Source organism: Bubalus bubalis, chromosome 11, assembly GCF_019923935.1.
Source record: "Bubalus bubalis isolate 160015118507 breed Murrah chromosome 11, NDDB_SH_1, whole genome shotgun sequence".
NCBI classification, from domain to species: domain Eukaryota; kingdom Metazoa; phylum Chordata; class Mammalia; order Artiodactyla; family Bovidae; genus Bubalus; species Bubalus bubalis.
The window spans coordinates 30849422-30874055 of record NC_059167.1 but is presented as its reverse complement, the minus strand read 5'-3'; the positions used below and the strand labels follow the sequence as shown (position 1 = coordinate 30874055).

The 24634-nt window shown below is 34.6% G+C and overlaps 1 protein-coding gene across 2 annotated transcripts in view; it reads left to right on the top strand.

Annotated features, from left to right (window-relative positions):
- Window positions 1-21200, top strand: part of PPM1A (protein phosphatase, Mg2+/Mn2+ dependent 1A) — a 44697-nt gene extending 23497 nt beyond the window's left edge. For both annotated transcript variants that reach the window (XM_006069644.3, XM_025295420.2), the window contains exons 2-6: window positions 10016-10869; window positions 13236-13353; window positions 17491-17599; window positions 19024-19081; window positions 20298-21200. In XM_006069644.3, coding sequence (XP_006069706.1) covers window positions 10016-10869; window positions 13236-13353; window positions 17491-17599; window positions 19024-19081; window positions 20298-20327 — 1169 coding nt within the window. In that variant the 3' untranslated portion in view covers window positions 20328-21200. The remainder of the gene's footprint in view (window positions 1-10015; window positions 10870-13235; window positions 13354-17490; window positions 17600-19023; window positions 19082-20297) is intronic.
- Window positions 21201-24634: the final 3434 nt, after the last annotated feature.

Sequence of the window (24634 nt, the reverse complement as noted above, 5' to 3'; positions counted from 1 at the left end):
TGGAGCCCTGCATATTTCAAGTATGATGTAGATGTTAGTATTTGTTGGTTGTTTTACCATACTTGATATTCTGAACACATTCCCATGATATTCCTAGGTGTGTGTATGTTGTGTTATCTGTAGGCATTCTTTTAAATAAATTATTGATCTGAAGACTCATCTTTCTTCAGTTCTAGAAAATTTATTAGCTTTTATATCTTTACATACTGCTTTTTCCTAATTCTCCTTAATTTCTGTGTTATTTTCTAGGTAATTCCTAGGTACATTTTCCAGTTTACTAATTACACTTTGACTTTGCTCAGCCGATTTATGTGACCTTGGTTGTTTTTATTTCTCAGTGAATTCTTTCTCATGTTCAGGTTCTTGCTTGCTCTCACTCACTGCACCTATTCTGGTTTGGTTTCTGGCTGTTTTTTATCTTTTTTCCCCCTTCATGTCTATTGTTTTTGTTTGTATTTTAGCTTTGGAAGGATACTAAACGTGCACATTTTATTTTCTGATTGCTACTTTTTCTTCTATGTTGAATTCCTACAATTGTTGGTGTTTGTGGGCTGTACATCTTAGTTTAGTTGTCCTGGTGTGTTTTGGTTTCATATTAAGTGGGATTTGTTTGTTTGTTTTCTTTCTTTTCACCCTTACCTAGTGTGTTTTGCATGTTCCAGCCTGAAACCATGTCTTACATTAGAGGGTTGGTTCCCTTGATTCTTGATAACATCAGGATCAGGCTTATGTCTCCAAGAAACACAAAGCAAAAGAAGGTCTGTTCTTCTGTTGAAGGAACATGTAACTACATGTAAACTAAATTTCCATGCAATGGTTAGGAAGTAGCTTTCCCCTGCTCATTTTACAGGCAAGGAGCCCCTCCACCTCAGGCGTTTGTTTCAGTGAGCCTGGTTTCTGCCCCAGCCTTGCACGGGGGCATTTGTAGTTTCTGTTACTGTCCTTATGGGATATAGCCTTCTGTGCATCTCTGTTACTTGAGCCTGGGAGACTCACAGTTTCAGCTTCCTCAGGTGCTTTGTATTGCAAAAATTTATCTTTAGCAGGTGGCTTGCTCCTCTTAATTTTCTGTTTTATAGTAATGTATTTAAAAACACAACTGGAACAGAGGAGCACTTCAAAGGATGAATATACAAAATGATTTTAATGGAAGTCATCGTTTAAAATTAATGTATATGGTGCATATCTTTCAAAAAAGTACCATTTTGCTCCCCTACCTATGAGAAGTATATATTTTTACTCCTTTGCCAATAGTTATGAATTTTTGATCTTTATTAAAGTAATGTGTGAAAAGCAAATTTATTTTTAATGGCTAGTTAGATTTATCATTGCTCCATATATTTATTGGCCACTTGCATTATTTCAAGAATTTCATTGTCCATGTTCTTTGTTCCTTTTCCCTTTAAAAAAATTTGTATCTATTTTTATTGAATTACTTATATTTGGTTGTGCTAGGTCTTTCGTTGCTGCATGCCGCCTTTTCTCTAGTTGCAGAGAGCAGAAGCTACTCTCTAGTTGCAGTGTGTGGGCTTCTCATTGCAGTGGCTTTTCGTTGCAGGGCATAGGCTCTAGGCGCTTCAGTAGATTCAGTGCACACATGCTGCTATATGTAAGATAGATAACCAACAAGGGCCTATTATATAACCTAGGGATCGCTACTCAATATTCTGTGATAACCCATATGACAAAAGAATCTGAAAAAGAATGAATATATATATATATATATATATATATATAATGTTTAACTGAATCACTTTGCTGTACACCTGAAGCTAACACAACATTGTAAAATCAATTCTCTGTGTGTGTGTGTGTGTGTGTGTGTGTGTGTTTGTGTTAGTCACTCAGTCGTGTCTGACTCTTTGTGACCCTGTGGACTATGGCCCACCAGGCTGCTCTCTCCATGGAATTGTCCAGGCAAGAATATTGCAGTGGGTGGCTATTCCCTTCTCCAGTGATCTTCCTGACCCAGGGATCAAATGCAGGCCTTTCACATTGCAGGCGGATTCTTTACTGTCTGAGCCACCAGGGAAGCCATAAATCAACTATACTCCAATAAAGTTAAAATATTTTTTAAAAACGAAAATGAAAATTTAGACAAAACATGCCAAGAATAAAAAATAAATGCGGCTGGCCTCAAACTTCTTTTCAATGTCAGATGATAGGCGATAATGAAGTAATACCTGTAAATGCTGAGGATAAAGAAATCTAGATCCTGCAAAGTTGGCATTTATTATGAAGATAATTGAAAGATATTATCAAATATACCAGCACTGAAAAGGGGTATTATACATGTACTATTCCTATAAAATCTGTTTAAAGGCAGGTTAATGCTACCAGGAGATTAATCAAAACAAGAAACTCATTGGATAATATGTCCCAGTATATAGAACTTTGTGGTAAGCAAAATATACTAAGTAAATAAAAGAGAAGTCAAAGGTTGAAATTTTAATATCAGACAAAGGCAAGCATAAGGAATAAAATAAGATGAGCATCTTTTTTTAATTCGTGAAGGTGTTGTCTAAAATGATAATTTACACATATTTATGTGCTGTGAATATTTTTATGCCAGATAATGACAGAAAACTTATAAAAAATACTATATGCTTAAACCAAAACTATATATTATATTCAACCACACTTGAAACATTAAAACTCAAGCATTTATTGGATTATATAATGAAAAACAAAGTTTTACTAACACCCTCCTACACACCTCACCCTGGGGACTAAAAACAAAAAGAAACAAATGATACCATATTATTTGACTTTAATACAGCAAAACAGTAGGTAGCCTCTCTATTTTTTCCGTCAGAAAGCCTTACTTTTTATGTTTATATTTATTCCCTGGGTGTACTCTTTCTATTAGCAAACTTTTATTATTTGCATCTGCTTTTTTCTTTGGAGTTCTTTTATTGTGTTTGTTGAAGGTCTGCTGTGTGCTCCATGCTGAAGGAGCTGATCCAGGGTATTTGAAGGAGTCTCGCCTGAAGACCTAATACTTGAGTTAAGATCTAAGAATGAGTAAGAGGGAAGGATTGGCTTTTTAAGTAGAGGGGGTGGCATTTATTTGTTATTTTGGAGGAAGGAACCGGTGAAAAGTGCCAGGTACTTTAAGAAAGCCATATGGTTGGAGTAGAGAATGTTGTTGGGGTGGAGTGGTTATGGAGTGGGGAGGATTATGAAGCAAGGTAAGTCTGGAAAAGGTTGATGAGCTCCTGATCACTCAGGGATTTCATGCGAGCCATAATAAGCAGTTCATTATCGCCCCTAAAGAGAGGATAGTCATTGAATAACTTTTAATACAGAATGATATGGTGAAACTTGTATTATCTTTTTCTTCCACTCTTATTCATATATAATTGACATACAGTACTGTGTAAGTTTAAGGTGTACACCATAATTTGACCTACATACATCATGAAATGATAATCACAGTGGTAATGTTTAGCTGAACATCTGTCATCTCAGTTCAGTTCAGTTTCTCAGTCATCGCTGACTCTCTGCGACCCCATGAACTGCAGCGCGCCAGGCCTCCCTGTCCATCACCAACTCCCAGAGTTTACTCAAACTCATGTCCATTGAGTCAGTGATACCATCCAACCATCTCACCCTCTGTCGTCCCCCTTCTTCTCCTGCCTTCAATCTTTCCCAGCATCAGGGTCTTTTCAAATGAGTCAGTTCTTTGCATCAGGTGGCCGAAGTATTGGAGTCACAGCTTCAGCATCAGTCCTTCCAGTGAAGATTCAGGACTGATTTCCTTTAGGATGGACTGGTTGGATCTCCTTGCTAGATTTAAAAAAAGAAAAAAAAAATTTTTTGTGATAAGAACTTTTAGGATTTACTATCTTAACAACATATATATATATATATATATATGCATAAAACACACAGTAGCATTCATTATATTAATCATGTTGTACCTTACATCCCTAGTACTTATTTATCTTGTAACTGTTAAACAGATTGTATCATTCAACTGCCTTCATCCAATTCCCTTTCTTACCACTCCTAGTGACCACAAATATGATATTTTTTTATGAGCTTGTTTTTTTGTTTTGGGATATTTTGTCTTATTTTGTGTTGTTTTGTTTAGAATACAATTGACCTAACACACACTATGTTGGACTTTTGTGGTGGCTCAGATGGTAAAGAATCTGCCTGCAGGGGAGGAGACCCAGGTTCAATCCCTGGATTGGGAAGATCCCTCGGAGAAGGAAATGGCAACCCACTACAGTATTCTTGCCTGGAAAATTCCATGGACAGTGGAGCCTGGCGGGTTACAATTCATAGGGGTCACAAAGAGTCAGACACAACGGAGCACACACTACCTCGAAGAATAACGCATTGAGAGAGAATGATAGCTTGAAGACTAGTGTTAGAGAAGAAACTGGGCAGATTTGAAAATCTATGTAAATAATATATCTAAAATATATTTTAAATAATATAAGTAGTACAATCCATGGAACTTGATGATGGACTGATGGGAGATGAAGTAGAAAGGGATATCAAAGGTATGTCCTTGGTTTCTATTCATTTTGATGAATGATGGTAACATTCACTGGCAAAAGCTGTGAAAGAAAAAAAAAAGATGCATAAAGGTACCTCAGGAGCCAGCATAGAGTGAGAAGAGAATCTAGATCTAAGCCTTGAATGCTTATATTTAATGGCTTGAGAGGTAAAGGAGACATGGATGGAAGAGCTTAGGAGTAGGAGGAAAGCTTGGAGTGTGTAGCATCTTGAAAAGCCAGTGGGAACAGTGTTTAAAGAGGGAGTATTTTGTTGATCACTGCTGTGAGCAGCCAGCCAGATGTCCATTGGATTAAGTTTGGAGGAACTTGTTTTGATGGAATGGCCAGACAACAGTTTGGAGCGTCAACACTTTTAAAAAGAGTCTCAACTGTAGAGAAAGAAGCAGGAGGTAGCTAAAGGGAGTGAGTCATCTAAATACTTTTAATGGGTAACGTTTGAATATCTTTAAAAGTTGTACTGCAGTAGGAAGGGAGAGGAATAAAAGGAGTCAAAGAGAATAGTAGTGTTGGGTTCCTGGGAAGACATATAAGTCATATAAGATTCCTTTGAAGCCTAGTCTCCAAAACTACAATAGAAGGATTTAACTTAAGTGAGAGGATGGAGTACTCTAATATAAGAAAGGTCTGAGGGTAGGATGGGTACATATGGGGGTGGGTTTGTATGTTTGGAATCAAGATGAGGAAAGAACTTCTCAGTTCTAAAAGAATTCCTTGAAGTGATCTCATTTATTGCTTTTCTGTTTATTGTTTTAACTGTGGTATCTAGCTATTCATTGTCTCTATTGAAAATTTTAGTTCACTAATTGTTTTTCATTTCCATGAACCTACTTTCAGAGTGGTTTGTTTCTTTTTGCTTTGGTTGACAGCCTGCAATTGTTTTACTCATTCGGTGTCATCTCATAAATTGATGGGTGTTTTCTAGTTTGGAGCTAATGGATACTGAGTTCACCACCCTCCCCTCCTGCCCATTCCCACCTTTAACTTCTGAATCTTTAAAAATATATCTTCTTATTGTTCTTTGCTTATTAATATATTTTATTGAGCTTGAGTGTTTGAGATCAGCGTTGCCAGAAACTGCGATTAGTGCCCTATTGTCTGCTGTTAGTCCCAAAAATAAAAGTTAAAAGTTGAGATTTCTTGCTTTTCTCCCTTTATTTTCTCTTCTTCTTTACCTCTTCTTTCCTCTTTTTTTGGTCATTTACCCTTGGTAGTTTAGAAATTTAGAAAACAAATTAAATAGAGTAGGCACAGGAAAAAATGACACTAAAAGAAGTTTCTGCTTTCCTTGGTGACTGTCTTCCATGCCTGTCTGCCTTTTATGTTGTTTTTTTAAAGCCTGCATTTTGGCCTACTTTTATTTAGTCAACTCTGAGCACATGCTAGGTTGCATCACAACACTAGCATTATTAGCCGATCTGAACATTTCAATACAAAGTACTATGACAGTTATGAAGATACTTATATATAATTTCTGATAAGTATTATTTTTATATAACTGTTTCACCAGACTTCTGCAGATTATTCAGAATTCAAGGAGGTAAGATTTCTAAATAGCTTTTTTTCAGTATGTGAGACTCCAGACACAAAATTATTAATTTGTTAATAATTATTAAATTTTAATATTAACAATTATTAATTTGTATTTTTGCATTTGCAGCAGAGCTGGACCTAAAATTTTATCATACGATTGACTTGGTTTGTTATATTTTTACATTCCTAATATATATTTTTTCAAAAGTTTCAATGAATTATTTGTTTGGTAGTTTCATGTGTATATTTAGAAAATAACTACTGGCCTTTTCTATAAAAGTGTAAGGTCCCTATTAGGTAATAACAGAATCTAGATTGGCTGTGTATGTGAGAATGTAGTAATAATTAAATAGTTTCCATTTGCAGAGTTCCTCATTTTTGCTATACTCAATGTAACTACTTTGCCCATTACCTCATTTAAACTTTTGCAGCAACATTCAGAGGTAAGTGTTAATATGCCCACTGTACAGATGAAGAAAGAATGCTAGATTAGTGATACCAAGTGTCTTAAGTATACCGTTGTCCAACATTATTCACAGGGAGTGATTCCAGGAGCCCCTGTGGATACCAAATGTGTGGATGCTCAAGTCCCTTCTATAAGGGTAGTACAGTGAATATGGTGAGCCCTCCGTATTCACGGATGTGAAACCCGAAGATATGGAGGGCTGGCTGCAACCCCTCCCACCTCCCCTTTAGCCTCGCTAAAGGAATTGAGGTACAGAGATGAGGCAACTTGCTGTTGACCTTCAGCAGATGACTTAACCTCACCACAGCTCTGTCATCTTCTATCTTCCTAATCGAGGCTTTCCATCTCTCTAATCTTTACCAGCGGTACACAGATGCCTAGGTTGCAATCCTACTTTGGAAATTCTATTTTTTTTTTTTTAATTTTATTTTTTTCTAAAGGTCCACAGATAAGTTCTTTTGCACAACCATGTCTGAGACCATCGCCTTAGTAGTAAACGGTGCTTTAGAGTGAGGCAGACTTGAATTTGAGTCCTAATTCCCCTAATTTTTTCTGATGAGTGACATTGGCCAAGTTTTTTAGTCTCAATAAAATTCATCTATTAGGTTGGTGCAAAAGTAACTGCAGTTTTGCATTGTTGAACTTTGCCATTGGATATTGGAATACATTCTTAAATAAATGTAGTTATAATGCACATTTCTTACTTTGTTTTTTTGCTAATGACTTATTACTTACTGTTTATTTTGGACTATAGAAATGATGTTAGACAAAAAGCAAATTTTAGCAATTTTTTGATTTGAGTTCAAATGGGTCATAAACCAGTGGAGACAGCTCACAACAACTCGTTTGGTTCAGGAGCTGCTGGCAAAATGTACAATGGTGGTTCAAGAAGTTTTGCAAAGGAGACGAGAACCTTAAAGACAAGGATGCCAGCCACGGGAAGCTGACAGTGACCATTTGAGAGCCATTGTCAAAGCTGATCCTCTTAAAACACATGATAAGTTGCTCAAGAACCCAGCATTGACCATTCTATAGTCATTCAGCATTTGAAGCAAATTGGAACAGTGAAAGAGCTCAATAAGTGGGTACCTCATGAGCTGACTGAAAACCAAAAAAAAATCATCATTTTGAAGTGTTGTTTTCTCTTATTCTATGCAACAACAATGAACCATTTCTCCACTGGATTGTGACATACAACGAAAAGTGGATTTTTTATGACAACCAGTGACGACCAGCTCAGTGGTTGGACCAAGAAGATGCTCCAAAGCACTTCCCAAAGCCAAACTTGCACCCAAAAAAGGTCATGGTCACTGTTTGGTGGTCTGCTGCCCATCTGATCCACTACAGCTTTCTGAATCCCGGTAAAACCAGTACATCTGAAAAGTATGCTCAGCAGATTTATGAGATGCACCGAAAACTGCAATGCCTGCAGCTGGCTGGCAGTGGTCAACAGAAAGGGCCCAAAGTTTCTGAAAAACTTACTTCAGAAGTTGAATAAATTGGGCCTCATCTGCCACATTCAGTTGACCTCTCACCAACCACCACTTCTTCAAGCATCTTGACAACTTTTTGCAGGGAAAATAGTTTCCACAATCAGCAGGAGGCAGAAAATGCTTTCCAAGAGTTGATTGAATCCCCAAGCATGGATTTTTCATTATTATTTATTTATTTATTTTTTTTTTTTGACTGCTGGGTCTTCATTGATGTGTGGGCTTTTCTCTAGTTGCGGAGAGCAGGGGCTACTTTCTAGTTGCAATGCGGGGGCTTCTCATTGTGGTGGCTTCTCATCGTGGAGCACAGGCTCTAGGATGCACAGGCTTCAGTAGTTGGGTCACGTGGGCTCAGTGGTTGCAGTTCCTGGGCTCTAGAGCACAAGCTCAGTAGTTGTGGTACATGGGCTTAGTTGCTCTGAGGCGTGTGTGATCTTACCAGATCAGGGATAGAACTCATGTCTCCTGCATTGGCAGGCAGATTCTTTACCACTGAGCCACCAGGGAAGCCACCAGGCATGGATTTCTGCTTGGCGAATACGCAAACATTTCTTGTTGGCAAAAATGTTTGATTGTAATGGTTCCTATTTTGATTAATAAAGATGTGTTTGAGCCTGGTTACAATGATTTAAAATTCAAGGTTCGAAACCACAATTACTTTTTCATCAACCTGATGTAAACTGAACATAATATTATACCCTACCTCAGAGTTTTGTTGAGAATAAATTGAAGTAACGCTTGCAAAACTTAGAATGATTTAGAGTTCATCTTACACATTGTCTGCTATTAAGATGTCATTACTATTGTATCTTTTGTCCCATCAAAACACTCACCCTTGCCATATTGTGTATCAGTTTGATGAAAACCACCTTAAGAAAGGAATAATGGCTAGTTTTCGTTATTTAACTTCCATTAGTGGAACCGTAATGGAAGTGGACAAGTAGGCAGGAGATCATTTTATCATACCAATCAGCCAGACTTCTCTGCTGTGTATTAGTTTGGCTTTAGTAGGATAAAGGAGGAGGGAGAGGTTGCCGGGAAATGTTCCTGAGTTGTTTTTCTTCTTCCTCTTTCTCTTCCAGCTTCTTCTCAGACCTTAGCATCGTAGTATCACAGATTCCCAGTTTCCTAAGTTCATCCTAATTTACCTAGGTACTTTCCCCACTCCTACCCATCTCTCTTCACCTTCATTAAATCTCATCCTATCCTCCTTTCAGATTGCATTCAGTTGTGACTCATTTGATGACTTGGACCCCAAGTCTCTACATTCCTAGGCTATTACTCAAGTAAAGACCAACTTGAATCCTGAACACTGTCTTCCTGCCTTGTAAGCCCATTCCAAGCCAGGGGTTTTCGCTTTTGATTATTGGGAAAGGTTAGCCAAACTTTCAGACTTGTCCACAATGCTGTCCTAGACCTTTTAATCTCCTTTACTGTTTATACCGAGTGATTATAAAGTGCTATAATAATGATACGTGTTATTACCACTAGGTTAGGTTACAGTAGATAAATTTTGCTATATGTGTGTATAATGGCTTTGCAGCTTGAAAATTGAGGCTGAACCACTTACAGTAATTTAATAACTTATTGGCTTATCAAAGACTGAAAAACCTATGGAAAACATAGAATTTGAGCTAGAATATAAAGGACGGGTATACTTACTTATATAAGGAAGGAGGAAAGGCGGGAAATCCTAGTTAAGGGCACTGACCTGAGGAAAGGCTTAAGGGAAGGAGCATGCAAATTTGGATCATTGTAAGTAGATCTTGTTGTTTGTTTGTTTTGTTTTTTTTTGTTTTTTTTTTTTTTTACTTTTTCAGCGGTTCCTGTAATAGGAATAAAACTAGATATTTGGAACCAAACTTTGGAAAATCCTGAATACTCAACTAATATTTAAGCTTTCTTTGTATTTCCTTCATTCTTAAAGGTTGTTGGATATGTATTGATAGTTTGTTTATAAGACAGTTATTAACTTTTTTGTTTCTCTTCCTTTGCAGACCTAGAGAATCAAGACATAATGGGAGCATTTTTAGACAAACCAAAGATGGAAAAACATAATGCCCAGGGGCAGGGTAATGGGTTGCGATATGGGCTAAGCAGCATGCAAGGCTGGCGAGTTGAAATGGAGGATGCACATACTGCTGTGATCGGTCTGCCGAGTGGACTTGAAACATGGTCATTCTTTGCTGTGTATGATGGGCATGCTGGTTCTCAGGTTGCCAAATACTGCTGTGAGCATTTGTTAGATCACATCACCAATAACCAGGATTTTAAAGGGTCTGCAGGAGCACCTTCTGTGGAAAATGTAAAGAATGGAATCAGAACAGGCTTCCTGGAGATTGATGAACATATGAGAGTTATGTCAGAGAAGAAACATGGTGCTGATAGGAGTGGGTCGACAGCTGTGGGTGTCTTAATTTCTCCTCAACACACGTATTTCATTAACTGTGGAGACTCAAGAGGTTTACTTTGTAGGAACAGGAAAGTTTACTTCTTCACACAAGATCACAAACCAAGTAATCCGCTGGAAAAAGAACGAATTCAGAATGCAGGTGGTTCTGTAATGATTCAGCGTGTGAATGGCTCTCTGGCTGTGTCGAGGGCCCTTGGGGACTTTGATTACAAATGTGTCCATGGAAAAGGTCCTACAGAGCAGCTTGTTTCACCAGAGCCTGAAGTCCATGATATTGAAAGATCTGAAGAAGACGATCAATTCATTATTCTTGCATGTGATGGTATTTGGGATGTCATGGGAAATGAAGAGCTCTGTGATTTTGTAAGATCCAGACTTGAAGTCACTGATGACCTTGAGAAAGTTTGCAATGAAGTAGTCGACACCTGTTTGTATAAGGTAGCTAGACTTTTTTTTTTTTAAGACGAAATGATTTTATAGCATCTTAATTACTACTATAGTATAAAATCATCTTAGAGCCTATAGCTCAGAAATAAGTTTTTGGTACAGTTGCAGGATACTTTTCATCAATTACAAAAATAATATAGGAATACTTCTTAGAAATAAATTATCCAGTTACCATAAATGCAAGAGTTATCTGGATGTTTAGTCTTTTTTAGTAACCATAATTACTTGAGTTTTTTGATATGGAATATTATCAAAGGTAAAAAGACTGTATCAAAGTGAATGTTTTCAAAAGAGGAATGGGGAGAGTTAAGCCTCATTGTCTATAAATGAAAGGCATTTTAGAATTTTAATATTTTACCATGTGATATCTCAGTATATTTATGGAAATATGAATCCGTAGCACCAACAGAGAGAGGATTTAGTGATGATTTGGTGTTATGTAATAGAAATAGCCTTGGACATGGAGTCAGAAGAACTTGGTATGAGACTGTGTATGACTTCAGGTAAGCTCTTTAAACTATCTGGAAAATCAGTTTCTTTAATTGTTCAAGAGAGAGATATTATTACCCTGTCTTATGGGGTTGTCTGGATAATCAAATGGGATTGTGTAGAAGAGCAACAGAAGGTTCTGCAGACTTAAGAGTCAGAAAATGAAAGTGAAGTCGCTCAGTCGTGTCTGACTCGTGTGTGACCCCGTGGACTGTAGCCCACCAGGCTTCTCTGTCCATGGGATTCTCCAGGCAAGAATACTGCAGTGGGTTGCCATTTCCTTCTCCAGGGGATCTTCCCAACCCAGGAATCGAACCCAGGTCTCCTGCATTGCAGGCAGACGCTTTACCCTCTGAGCCACCAGGGAAGCCCCTTGAGTCAGCCGTGGAATCAAATCTTACCTCTGTTACTTTTGTACTGTACAGTCTTGAACAAATTGTTCAGCCCCTCTCAGCTATTTGAATGGAGAAAAATATTATCTAACTCATAAGACTGGGGAATGAAATGCATGAGCTAATGTATACGTATAAACGTGCTGCTCCCTTTTTAAGCGGGTTAAAATGTTACACAGCTTACTCCTTCAGCTGCAGCACTAGCACCAGAATCCAAGCCCTTGACTTGGGTGCGGTGTTCTTTGCCACACTGTTGTATTTTGTCAATAATGCGTACTAATTCTTCGTGGGTTTTCTTTTGTTTGCTTAAAAAATGCTGATTTTATAAAACTTTGGAGGCTATATATTTGATTTTCTTTTAAAACTCAGAAATAGTAAGTCAGCATAATACTGTTTGTAGTTTTATATGCACAACTGCCAGCTATACTTAAAATCTTAATTAAAAATCAGGTTTATGTAACATCCAACACAAATCAAGTTTATGTAACATCTAACAAATATGTTTTAAAAAAATCAATAGAAGGACAACTTGATAGTGCACACTGTCAATTTCTGAATTTAGGAGGAACAATACAATGTCGCTTATGTTCTTTGTCCCTTTTAGTATAAAAAAGGGACAAAGTAGCATTCATTTGCTAGGTTTATCCTTTAGCACTTGAGAATTCAATACTTTGTTAACTAAATTAAAAGCTGTTTTCTTAAGAGACTTATCAGATTCAGATATTAGTAAATTATGACTCAGATTCCACTTTATCTGTTCTGCATTATGCTCTATAGAAGGTAACTCCCAGTTATTATTAATAATAGGAAAAGTCTGATTTGTGGGGAGGCCAAAATTGATTCAAGTATTGTAATTATAGTATTTTGAATATGTAGGTGTCTAAATGAATGTACTTCCTAAAAGTTAAGCCTTTTTTTTTTAAATTATGAAAGTTAAAAGTTGGTTTATAAACTTTATATATGTAGTTTTATTTCTAATTCTATATTTCTACTTATTATGAAGCAAATCAATTAGTCTCACAATTTATTTTAAATGTAAATTTGTCAGGTATATGTGTAACTACAGATGAAATCATGTTGTAAAGAATATCACTAGTATTTTCTACCTTGTTGAATTCAATGTATGTGTGTATGTGTATTTGTGTTAGGTATCACTTCATGTTAAGTAGGCCACCAGTAAATGTTCAGAAATATTTATTTTATAGAACTTTAAAAAATTATTGTTGCAGTAGAGTTTAACCTGTAGTGTTTCTTTCCTGTCTTTTGGAGTGTTGGTTATTCTATATACCATAGGTACTATATATATATATGTATTTGGGGGGGGTGCCCTTCCACATGTGCATATATATTTTTCTCTCCTTATAAACAATATATATTTTCACTAGAACAAGCATAATTGACATGGCTGTAAAGGTTCTCAAGGCTTTGAAGAGCAAAAAGGAAACAAAATGTTTTCTCAAACTTTTTTCTTCCCAGGGAAGTCGAGACAACATGAGTGTGATATTGATCTGTTTTCCAAATGCACCCAAAGTATCGCCAGAAGCAGTGAAGAAGGAGGAAGAGTTGGACAAATACCTGGAAAGCAGAGTAGAAGGTGGATCATTTAACAAAAAATAAGTAGCTTTATTAAAGAAAAACCTCAGCATAATCAAACTTTTATAACGTGTTAACTTTTAGATCTTTACATACATGACTTCGACATTTGGTGTTTAGTGTACAGAAGTGGGAAAGGGCATTTCTGTAGTAGCTGTTGAGGTATTTGTTACTGTCCTATTACAGTTATATTAGAAATAACAAGTATGGCCCAGTACATTCTGTTCAGGATACTTGGTAAAGTGTTTGTATACTTTCAAATTCTTGATTAATTCGCTGGCATGAATAATTTTATGCCAGGAAAGTCTGATTTATGGTTTATTATAAATAGATTATTTATGATGGTGATAATTTGAATGCCATCTTTTGTGTAAAGCTGTGTTTATGAATTTAACATCTTTGGGACTTTTAAAATAAGAACTTGAAGATCATAGCCTGGTTATTAATACCTTTCATGTGCCACAGCTTTTAAAAATTCATTTTAAACTATTTCAAAGCTTCTTGCCTAAGCCATGAACTGCCTCACCTAGACAACATAAACCTGAATAGAAGACATACTAGGTCTCTACCTGGCAGAAATGTAAATACTGAATAAAATCAAGAAATTAAGTTGGAAATTACAGAAGTGTATTTATCATAATTCTGCAGATTACTTTGAGACAATTAGAAAGGCTGCCTTCAAATATTTGAAAAATGTTAAAATAATTATTGATGTAGCTGCTATTTGGTATAAATATTAAGTATCCCCAGAGAATTACAGTTTATTGCATATATGCAATAAGTATGTAGATTATACAGTTTCTTTAAGCAGGAAAAACTTGACATGCCTATGATAGTGTTAAAATGCATTTTTGGGGGGGCTCCTAATGTTATTACTTTGCACGTTAAAGACCTTTAATAGCATGTAAACATTGATACACTATTAAAGACCTTTAATACCATGTAAACATTGATATACTATATACTTAAATCCTGTTGTGCCTGCATTATTAAAATTAATATGCACTTTAATTTTGTTTTCTCTCTTTACTGTTTGATACCAGTTATAATTAGTCTGGTGTTAGAATGGTGATTGGTTTTGATTTCCAGTACTGTCTTAGAGTTGCTATTTTGTTTTTTACTTCTCTCCCCCACTTGATAGTGATATATCTATTAATAGTATATACGTAGTATTTACTATTTCACTTACTGAGCATACTATTCAATGAGTTTGTCTCCTCACTATTACCAAGGGTCTTGGAAATTCTTGGTTTTAAATAATTCATATCAGTTTGAGTTATTTATACATAATACAGTAAGAAAATATTTAGAATGCTACCAAGTTATAGCACATTGGTTCACACTGCTTGTTCTTGGAAAAATACAAAATCTGAAGAGGAATATATATTGGGATATGTTGATATTTAATTTATTGGCACTTTAACTTGAGTGTACATGTTTTCTTATTGATTTAAAGAAATACCGACTTTAGTTTTATTTACTAAGAAATGGAGTCAAATTTTAGAAATGAATTCCTGCTTTTTCTCTTTAGTGTGCACTCTTAAGTTTTTGATGCAATTATAAATAATTGCTTTAGATAGGTAATTTTATGTTATAATGTTAAGTTTTATATTGCCTATTATCAAGCAAGAATTGCCATCTGAACAAAATTTACTTTAATACTCAATATTTTGGGTATGCTGAAGTTTTGTTATAGTTGTACTGTTCAATTGGAGATTATTATGTCAGAAATACAATATTCTTTACCAAGGTAGATTTGATGAGCCTGCATCTAAATATTATATTAATTAAAATCACTACTATATTTAAAAACATAGAATGTAGCTATTTGCATTGTAAAAATTGTTTTGTGTCTTAAAAAGTGATAAATACTGCAGTCAGCTTTTAAAACACGCACTGAATATCTTTTTCTATTTTTCTTTCTTTAAATACATGCCTTCACTAAATTGCTGTGACCTACTAAACCTCATTTTATTTGCATTGAATACTTCTGGCTTCTCTGTCCACACCACAGAAAAGGACAAAGGCTTAAAAGCTCTCCTCCTATGATCTACGAAATATACTTGACTCTCTAGGGTTGTGAAAAGATGTAGCTCATAATTTAAACCATACCACTTAAGGCTGTGGTCCTTCTAAGTCAATTTAAGAGGATATCTGTGTCGTTTATATATTTTTATTTGCTATTGACTACACAAGCTTTAAAGTTTCTAATTTGGAGATAACTAATAAAATTTCTCAGACTCAGCAGAGGAAAGTGAGGAGGAGCAGCATATATGAGCATGTGAAACATAGATCTTCTGTACACATATATTCTTTAATAAAAGCATTCAGTCTTTTTACAATTCTAATTGAAATGTATGGTCCAAGAACAGTTAAAGGACTATTTCTTAAATATTCCTTTTTCTTTATTTTTTAAAGCAGAAAGAAGTAAGGCTAGTGTAGTGTTAAATGCTCAGATAATTTAAATATATTGTCCCATGTGAAATAGGAGATATGACTGTTTTTAAAGTCTTATTTTTTTAAAGAATTTGTCTTCCTGTAATTTTCTTCACAATTAAAATATCCTAACTTTTATATTTTAACAAAAAAGGTATATAATACATCAAATATAGATGATTCAAGGTAATGTTTTTAGACTTGAAAGCATCAATTGAATTTATCATCAGTGTTCATTTATATTGTATCTAGTTATCTGTCCAATAATTGTACTGGCTTAGCAGAGACTGTATGTTAAGTGTATTATAGCTTTAGATTGTGAAATTGTGCAGTTTAGGTAAACATCAAATTCCTTTATTTTTGTACAGCAAATTTCCAGCATTAGAATCATGTAGAATAAATATACTAGATGTTAAAGATTATACAATAAAGGAACTTGGCAAACCAAATCTGAGATCCTTGCTTTTTGTTCAGATTTAAGACTGGTTTAAAAAAAGAGATGGTAAAATTTGGCCTTAATCCTAAAAAGGACAATTTGAGCCATTTAAAGAAGTATGGGTAGCAGCGTCTGTCTTTTAATATGTGCCTTTAATGATGAATTAATATTTTGAAACTTGATAGAAGAATGAAAGATCTTTACATGCATTGTTATTTTCAATGGTATTTACAGATTGAGAACTACAACAATATCCAATGATAATAAAGAAAATTTCTTAGTGTAAATAATGGAAAACAAAAAATAAAACATATAACCACAGATACTCTTGGCATGATCTTATGCTTAGAATAAATATGCTAAAACTCCAGGTAAAGACTTCTTGGACTTAAAGTGAATAATTTGAGCACTCTTTAAGTTGTGCATAATGGGTTGGTATTCTGTGGTATGAATGACAATATGCATCTGCGTGGCAATACTGTAGATCATATCACTCTCCCATTTAATAACAATGTTTTAAAATTAACAATTTTAAATACAGTTGTATGGTTTATCAAATTTTTTCTTTTTAAAAAAACATCATGAAATTTAGACTTTTTTCCATTCTGTAGGCTTTGTTCAGATAATCAACAGGAAATGGTATTTATCTGTTTATTGCTTAAAGATACTTTAGACAGAAGTTAAGCTGCGAGAAGTGTCCAAGTGTATGACCTATTCTGCCCATGCTACTTAAGTATCATTTTGTAAATATAAACATGTAAATATGATTTGTGTTAGTGTATCATCAGTAAATCCCACATACTTATAGGGTTTCTTTTTTAAGATCTTGAAATTGTTTGTTTTTTTTTAATCTGTGTATTGTATTTTCAGGGCAAAATTCAGGAAACATGTTTCCAGTCTAATTAGAGGAGTTAATCTCCTCAGAAGTAACTAGCTGGCATCTTAAGAGGAATATCCTCATGTGTACACACGTATCCCTGATTATGTAATATATTGATTTTAATACGAAATTTTTTCACATTTTTAATCTTGTTTATATTTGGTCTTTGAAGTTAATCTGGAAAGTATTGTATCTCTTGTATCATTTTATACATCCTTTTGTCATCAATTTTCAAAGTTCAATTTGATTTTTTTTTCCTTGTACTAGGTTAGAAAATCTCAGATGTGGTATATGCCATCTTTAAAAACCTAAGTTATCTTTGTTTCATTTTATTATTATTATTAAGTTTGAATAACACTTACAAAAAAAGTACTTCTGATTCCCAGAAATCATAAAGAAGCAGGGGGAAGGCGTCCCTGACTTAGTCCATGTGATGCGCACATTAGCGAGTGAGAACATACCCAGCCTCCCACCAGGGGGTGAACTGGCAAGCAAGTAAGTTACATTTTGAATACTCATAGCATTTGTCTCAGTACATGAAAATGTTTGGCGTCCATAGGTCAGATGCGTATTTACATAATTTCTAAAGTGACTTGAGAATGTTTAACTTGTGGTTCATTGCTTTTCAGTGTTAATGATATATGGTGCTTATCTAGAATAGGTATCAGAATATCATTGTAACTAATTATACTGAAGACTGTCTTCAGTGGAGGCTTAGATTACACTGATTATTTCATATAGTGTAAATGAGATAATACGGTAAAAGAAAATTTTAAACTAAATTACATAGTACTATAAAATTCCAGGTGTCAGTATTATTCCTACTATAATTTGATTTTGTTAATTCCTGGATAACTAAATACCCCATGGATGAGCATCTGTCTCTTCCTGCACCTGGACCATTTCTCTGTATCTGATTTTCCCGATGTTTTTGGATGTCGATGCTGGTTACTTGGGTTTTGGTGTGAAGGAAGATAGGTAGATGCATTTCTTGTTTTTTTCTCTCTGCACTTTAGTTCATAGAACTGGACTTAATCTGTGTTAAATATTAACCTTACATCTTTGTAAACTGCAGTGGAGACTATACAGTTTTACAGTTCAAGGCTTAAGACATTTTTACCTCAGATATCCATGTAATTGATCTACAAAGATATATTGACAAATTTCCTTGTTTATCTACTTGTTCTGTGAGTGTAGCCATGTTTTTAAAAATTTCATGTAATTGTTTAAAACTTCGTGTTTGAAGCATTTATATCTTGGAAATTGTTTCTTCCAATAAGATATTCTGTGAAATGATTGAATATAAAATTGCTTCAAGTCAGTTTTGTAAGTAGGGAGGCTATAATTCAGAAGTACCACTGCCGATTCTTATTTCTAATAAAATTATTATTCAAAAAGTAATTACTAGACTTGCCAGGGAAATGTCATATTTGACATTTCAGTTTTAATAGAGCTTTTTTTAAAGGGACATTATGAAAAGCAGAAACCTATATGTAAAATATCTAAATTATTTTACTATAACAGATGTTGAAGTTATATCTATTTCAAAACATTCAACTCTTAAAACCAGAATATATTATTTCTTAAGAAATGTATCATCATTTTTGACTTATAAAAACTAAATGCCAGTTCAAATAGACATAGACCATATAGACTGAATTTTTTTTTCCAAGCCATGACTTTTTTCTTCTATTAATTGTATTAGTAGAATGGTACATTTTAGAATAAATTCACCTGTACTTTAACAATGGGGCCCAAATATCTTAAGATAAGGCTCAGTTATTGGCAGTAAGAAATATAAGTAAAATAATTTGTGAATGATTATCCTTGACATTTTAATGAACACCTGGCTATGAGTTATTAAGCAGTCTTGTGCTCTGAAGAATTAACTTTCTGTATTTTTTTTTTTCTAAATTTAGGCGGAATGTAATTGAAGCCGTTTACAATAGACTGAATCCATACAAAAATGATGACACCGTAAGTAACATTTTAGCTCCTCTGCTTTCCCTTCCCTTCCACTCGAAATGCATATCCTTGCTACCTGTTTTTGCAGAGCTGTTTATTGTACCCATTCTCTTACACACACCCCTGATTGATTGCTCTGAACTCTGCCTGCATCACAGTTCTAGTGCTTGAGGACATTAATCATGGTCAGTGGCCATTTAACTCAAACAGGAGGAAAGTCCCTTTTAATTATTTTTTTAAGCCTCTTCAAGCAATCAACTTCAGAAGTTTTTTCCCACTAAATATTTTTTTTGAAGCTGGGAGTATCTCTGCTCAGTTTCTTGAATTGATTCTGAGTTTTGTAAGCAGCTGCAACAGAACCTCAGAATGCCCATCTCCATTAATACCCATTCTTTGCCAGGAACCCTACACATTTCATTTAAATACTAAAGTAGAGAATTCTGTTTATATAAAGATGTTTAGAATGCTGTATTCTCCAATTAGGGCTTCCCTGGTGGCTCAGCAGTAAAGAATCCGCCTGCCAATGCAGGAGATGCAGGTTTGATCCCTGGGTTGGGAAGATCTATTGGAGAAGGAAATGGCAACCCACTCCAGCATTCTTGCCTGGGAAATCCCATGGACAGAGGAGCCTGATGGGCTGTAGTCCATGGGGTTGCAAAAGAGTCAGACACGACTGAGTGACTAAACAACAGCAACATTCTTCAATTAAGTTTTCTATTACAATTCGATTGTACTGTTGTGATTACAAAAAACTGGTAAATCATTTTGGCCTGGCTCTGAAATATATTATATTCTGCATTATGAAGCATCCTCAAATCTCTTGTTACTTGAGGTTTTCATGCAATAAAAATTTATAAAGATAATATTCTAAAAATAAATTGGGTTTATTGAAGGGAAAAATAAAGTTCTTTCTGGTAATTTATTGGTTTAGAAATACATTTGGTCAGCCTCATCGTAAAATCTTATATTAAATATTTTACTCCAAAACCAAACCAAAAGGTTCTTGTTGTTTAGTCTCTAAGTTGTGTCTGATTCTTTTGCCTTGTAACAATTCTTGGAACAGATTATATATTGATATTTCATAAACACATGTACATATATACTGTAGAAAACATTTATATTCTAAAGATCAGTCTTACAAAACTTTATCTTTTTGCATTACTCAGAAAATAATGCATCTTTAAGTTTTAATTTAGTTCATTGTTTTGCTTTGTTTCCTTCTATAAAGGACTCTACATCAACTGATGATATGTGGTAAAACTGCTCATCTAGCCATGGAGTTTACCTTCACCTCCAAAGGAGAGTACAGCTCAACTTCATTGAACCTTTTAAACATCCATCCTCAACTTTAAAGAAGGGCATATATGACATGGGTGAGAATGATTACACCAGAGAACTTCAGCAGTACAACAGCTAGCCCAGAACTGATTTTTTTTGTTGTTGTAAATTTGAGACTTATGTAAACGTGATTTCAAACCATAATTCATATGTTGTAAATCAGACTCCAGCAATTTTTGTTGTATGATTTTGTTTTTTGTAAAGTGTAATTGTCCTTGTACAAAATGCTCATATTTAATTATGAACTGCTTTAAATCACTATCGAAGTTATAAGAAATATTTGGCTTATTGTGTGATGCAACAGATATATAGCCCTTTCAAGTCATGTTGTGTTTGGACTTGGGGTTGGGACAGGAAGAGCAGCAGCCGTGTCAGCTAGACACTCACATGTGCACCTGATTATGGAGAATTATTCCAAAATATTATTACAAAGCTGAATATCCAGGGAGTTAATTGAAAACTATTTTAATGTTCTTGGCAGTGGGATTGGAATTGTTGATAAAGTTGATCCCTTCATTTAACTGTCTTTTAGGTTCTCTCCTTGTTGCCATGAGTATTGCAGGTAATAGAATATATTCATAAGAATATCAATCTTGGGGCTAAAATGCCTTGATTCTTTGCACCTCTTTTACAAGTCCTTACATTTAATTACTAATTGATAAGCAGCAGCTTCCTACAAATAGTAGGAGACTGCCACATTTTTGCTATCATGATTGGCTGGGCCTGCTGCTGTTCCTAGTAAGATATTCTGAATTCCATTTTATCAATAAAGCTTGATTTAACAAACAAGAAATTTAATCATGTATGTGTAATTCCTCCTTTACTCCGCCCTTATTTTAAAAAACCATACCATTGTAAATGAGAAGTTTCTTATGGGGAAAGATGTTAGTCTCTTAATTGGAAAATACTGTTACTCAAGGCATAGATGGAACTGGTTCCCTTCTATTAGAAAGACTATAAAAGATTTAAGTCTATGTTGTTCCTTGATCTATTTTTAAGTGGGTTTCTTTCTGGCTACTTATTTTTTCATTAAGATGTGTATCAGCTTGAATTTGCCTACTGTATAATTAAAATAATTGTCAAAGCTTGACAATCTAACAGTGGTAGGGGCGTGTGCGTTTGTGTGTATGTGTGTGTGTGTGTGTGTGCACGCGCGCCTGTGACTTTAAGTGGCCCATGTCTTTAGAATCCAGGTAGTTAAGATGTATTTAGTGATTTGAAATACTGCATGTTGATGATAATTAGCAGTTGGCCTTTAAAAATAAGTTCCAACAGCTTAAAGAGTTGTAGATATAAAAATAACCTAATTTAGGTTTCAATTCCTCTGATTAAGCATGTGAAAGTATGTTTTAAAATCTGTCACATTGAAAAGACTACTGCTCTGTGCCCTTCTGTATTTTTGTCTCTTTGGGTTGAATATTGTATTTACTCACCATTTAATTTAATCATTCAGTAAGCAGACTCCCCACTCAGTTCAGTTCAATCGCTCAGTCGTGTCTGACTCTTTGCGACCCCATGAACCGCAGCACGCCAGGCCTCCCTATCCATCACCAACTGCCGGAGTCTATCCAAACCCGTGTCCATTGAGTCAGTGATGCCATCCAACCATCTCATCCTCTGCCGTCCCCTTCTCCTCCTTCCCTCAATCTTTCCCAGATTCCCCACTACAAACCTCTTAAAATGTAAGATTTAAATACAACACCAAATATAAAATCAAAACTGTATATAAAAAGTAGTATAATTTTGTTATATTTGGTTTTTTTCCTAACTTGGAAATATACATATTTGTATATATAACCTTCAAAACTAATGTAAGGTTAGAGAAGTGTTGGAAACAATAATGTGATATGTCTCAGACTTAAGTAGTTACATACCAGCAAAATCTTTCCATTATCCATCTTATTTGTGAGGTGATTAAATGTAACTTAATTGTATTTAATTTATGTCTTAAGCCAGCATGAAGAAAAACAAGTATTATTTATATTTAGAAATCCATAACAGTTGAAATTACAGAAGCAATTCTGTACTTTACTTACACATAAATGCTTAATGTCTAAATCTGTGGTAGGGTACAAAGTATGATAATGTTGTAAGTTACAACTTTGTAAGCATCCTAATGTACATTTAATGAACACCAGTGCTTCTAGTGTAGATTACGAGTACTGAAAATTAAATTCCTATTATAATTCCTTAATTTTTTAAGTAGACTCAAGTTTTTAGTTATGGAAATTTCAAAAACTTGAACAGGATTTTGAGATGCAAAAATCTTAAATCATAACTGAAATATGTGATGGAAAGGTATATTTCAAACCATTGTAGTATATTTAGTGACTTTTTAATTTGAGAGTCTTTTAAAAAGAGGAGGTTAAAAATTCCTCTGTTAGAATTATTAGTACTGAAATTAGGCCTGGAAGTGAGAGAAAACTGTATTAAGTATGATCTAAGAAGACTAAATCTTTTCCATGTGAGTCAACATTGCCACACTAGATAGAATTTTTCATTATAAAAGTACAGGAAGGAAGTATGCATTATAACGGCAGAGCGTGTGTTTTCTTGATTCCTGGGGCTCATGGTGTGTGGGGAACCAGCACACTTTTTAAAGGCACTTTTGCACCTCTGTCGTGCATTTCACTTTTGTACCACTTAAATTTTTGACCTCCTATCCCCTTTTGTGTGCTAATTAGCGACTCAGGGCAATGCCTCTATTTTTTTATATGTTTGATATTTTCTTTGGAGGGAAAAAGTTCTTGTGTGATGATAACATACTATTCAAATGTACTTTCATTTAAATGTTTTAACTTTGCTGCTTTTAATAGGACGTTCATTTTGTATAGCAGATTCTTGCTACCCTAATAACAATAATTTCACTGATCTCTTGCTATATTTTAGCAAGGTAGGCTCTCTTAATTTCCACTTTCTTAGGGAGTATACTTTTACAAATAACAGAAGCAGTTCTCAATATTAGCATTAATTTTAAAAATCTAAGTGGTATTTTTCTTACTCAGCTTTAGAACTGTTTCAAACTCATTTTTAATTATGATGCATTAATTTGTTATTAGAGTTCTGTGCAATTAGTGTACTGCTCAAACACTTAATTTTTTTTTTTACTAACTTCATAAAATTAAGAAATTTGGGTTAAAGAACAAATCAACTATGTAATTCAAATAATGTGAATTGTAGCAGTACTTTCAGTGATCATCCATCCATTCACCTTTTTTACAAAATTAAGTATTAATTGCAACATGCTCTTCTAGGGTAAGCACCTTGGAACTATCAAGAAATGAATAGGTCCTTGCTCTCAAGGAGTTTACATTTGAATAGAATTTATAATCTAATGTATGTTAATATCATAACTGGATCACTCATCCAAAAAATAGCTACTGCCCACCTGCTCTCTGCCAGATACTTTCCTGAACAAGGTGGGTCTGCCCGAAGAGCTTATCTGCAGTTCCTTAGTCACTTGAAAACCCTTTTGTTTTATTCTCCTCAGAGTTAAAAATCTTATTTCAAAAGAAAATTTTACTTTGCATAGGAATAAAATTGGATTGATGAGGCTCATGTCTCTTCAATGTGCTTGACTGCCTTTCACGAATGGCTTAGACTTCCTGCTGACAGCAGCAAATCATAGAAACAAGGTTAATGTATTTCTTAGAAATATCCAACCCTGGGAAAGGAGTTTAAGGCATTTGAAAACATATATCTAGGACTTCCCTGGTGGTCCAGTAGTTAAGACTCCAGGCTTCCAATGCAGGGTGCGTGGGTTCAACCCCTGGTCAGGGAACTAAGATTCCACATGCTACATGGTGCAGACAAAAAAGTTTAAAAAATAAAAAGTAAAAACACATCTATCTAACCTTATTTTACCAAAAATCTGTATTTTCTTGAAAAAACACTGCCAGTGTTAATATCTAATTTTAGCTAAGTGATTACTGTGTTTTAATTTTTTCAAAATAATTTTACTGACCATCTTTACAGAACAAATTCATATAGAAATTCTATTTGTAGTTTCTGAAGGAACTGATGAAACTGGTTACAGGGTTTTTTTGTTTTAATTTTGAATTTCATGGTGTTGTATACTTCTAATTCATAAAGTTTGAATGAGAGGTTTAAACCTTTAATGTTTTGATTGCCATTTGTACAGTATTCTGTTAGGATTTGGAATTAGAAAATATTATGTAAATATTTCCATATATAAATGTTTCTCATTAGATTTTTCTTCAAAGGAAA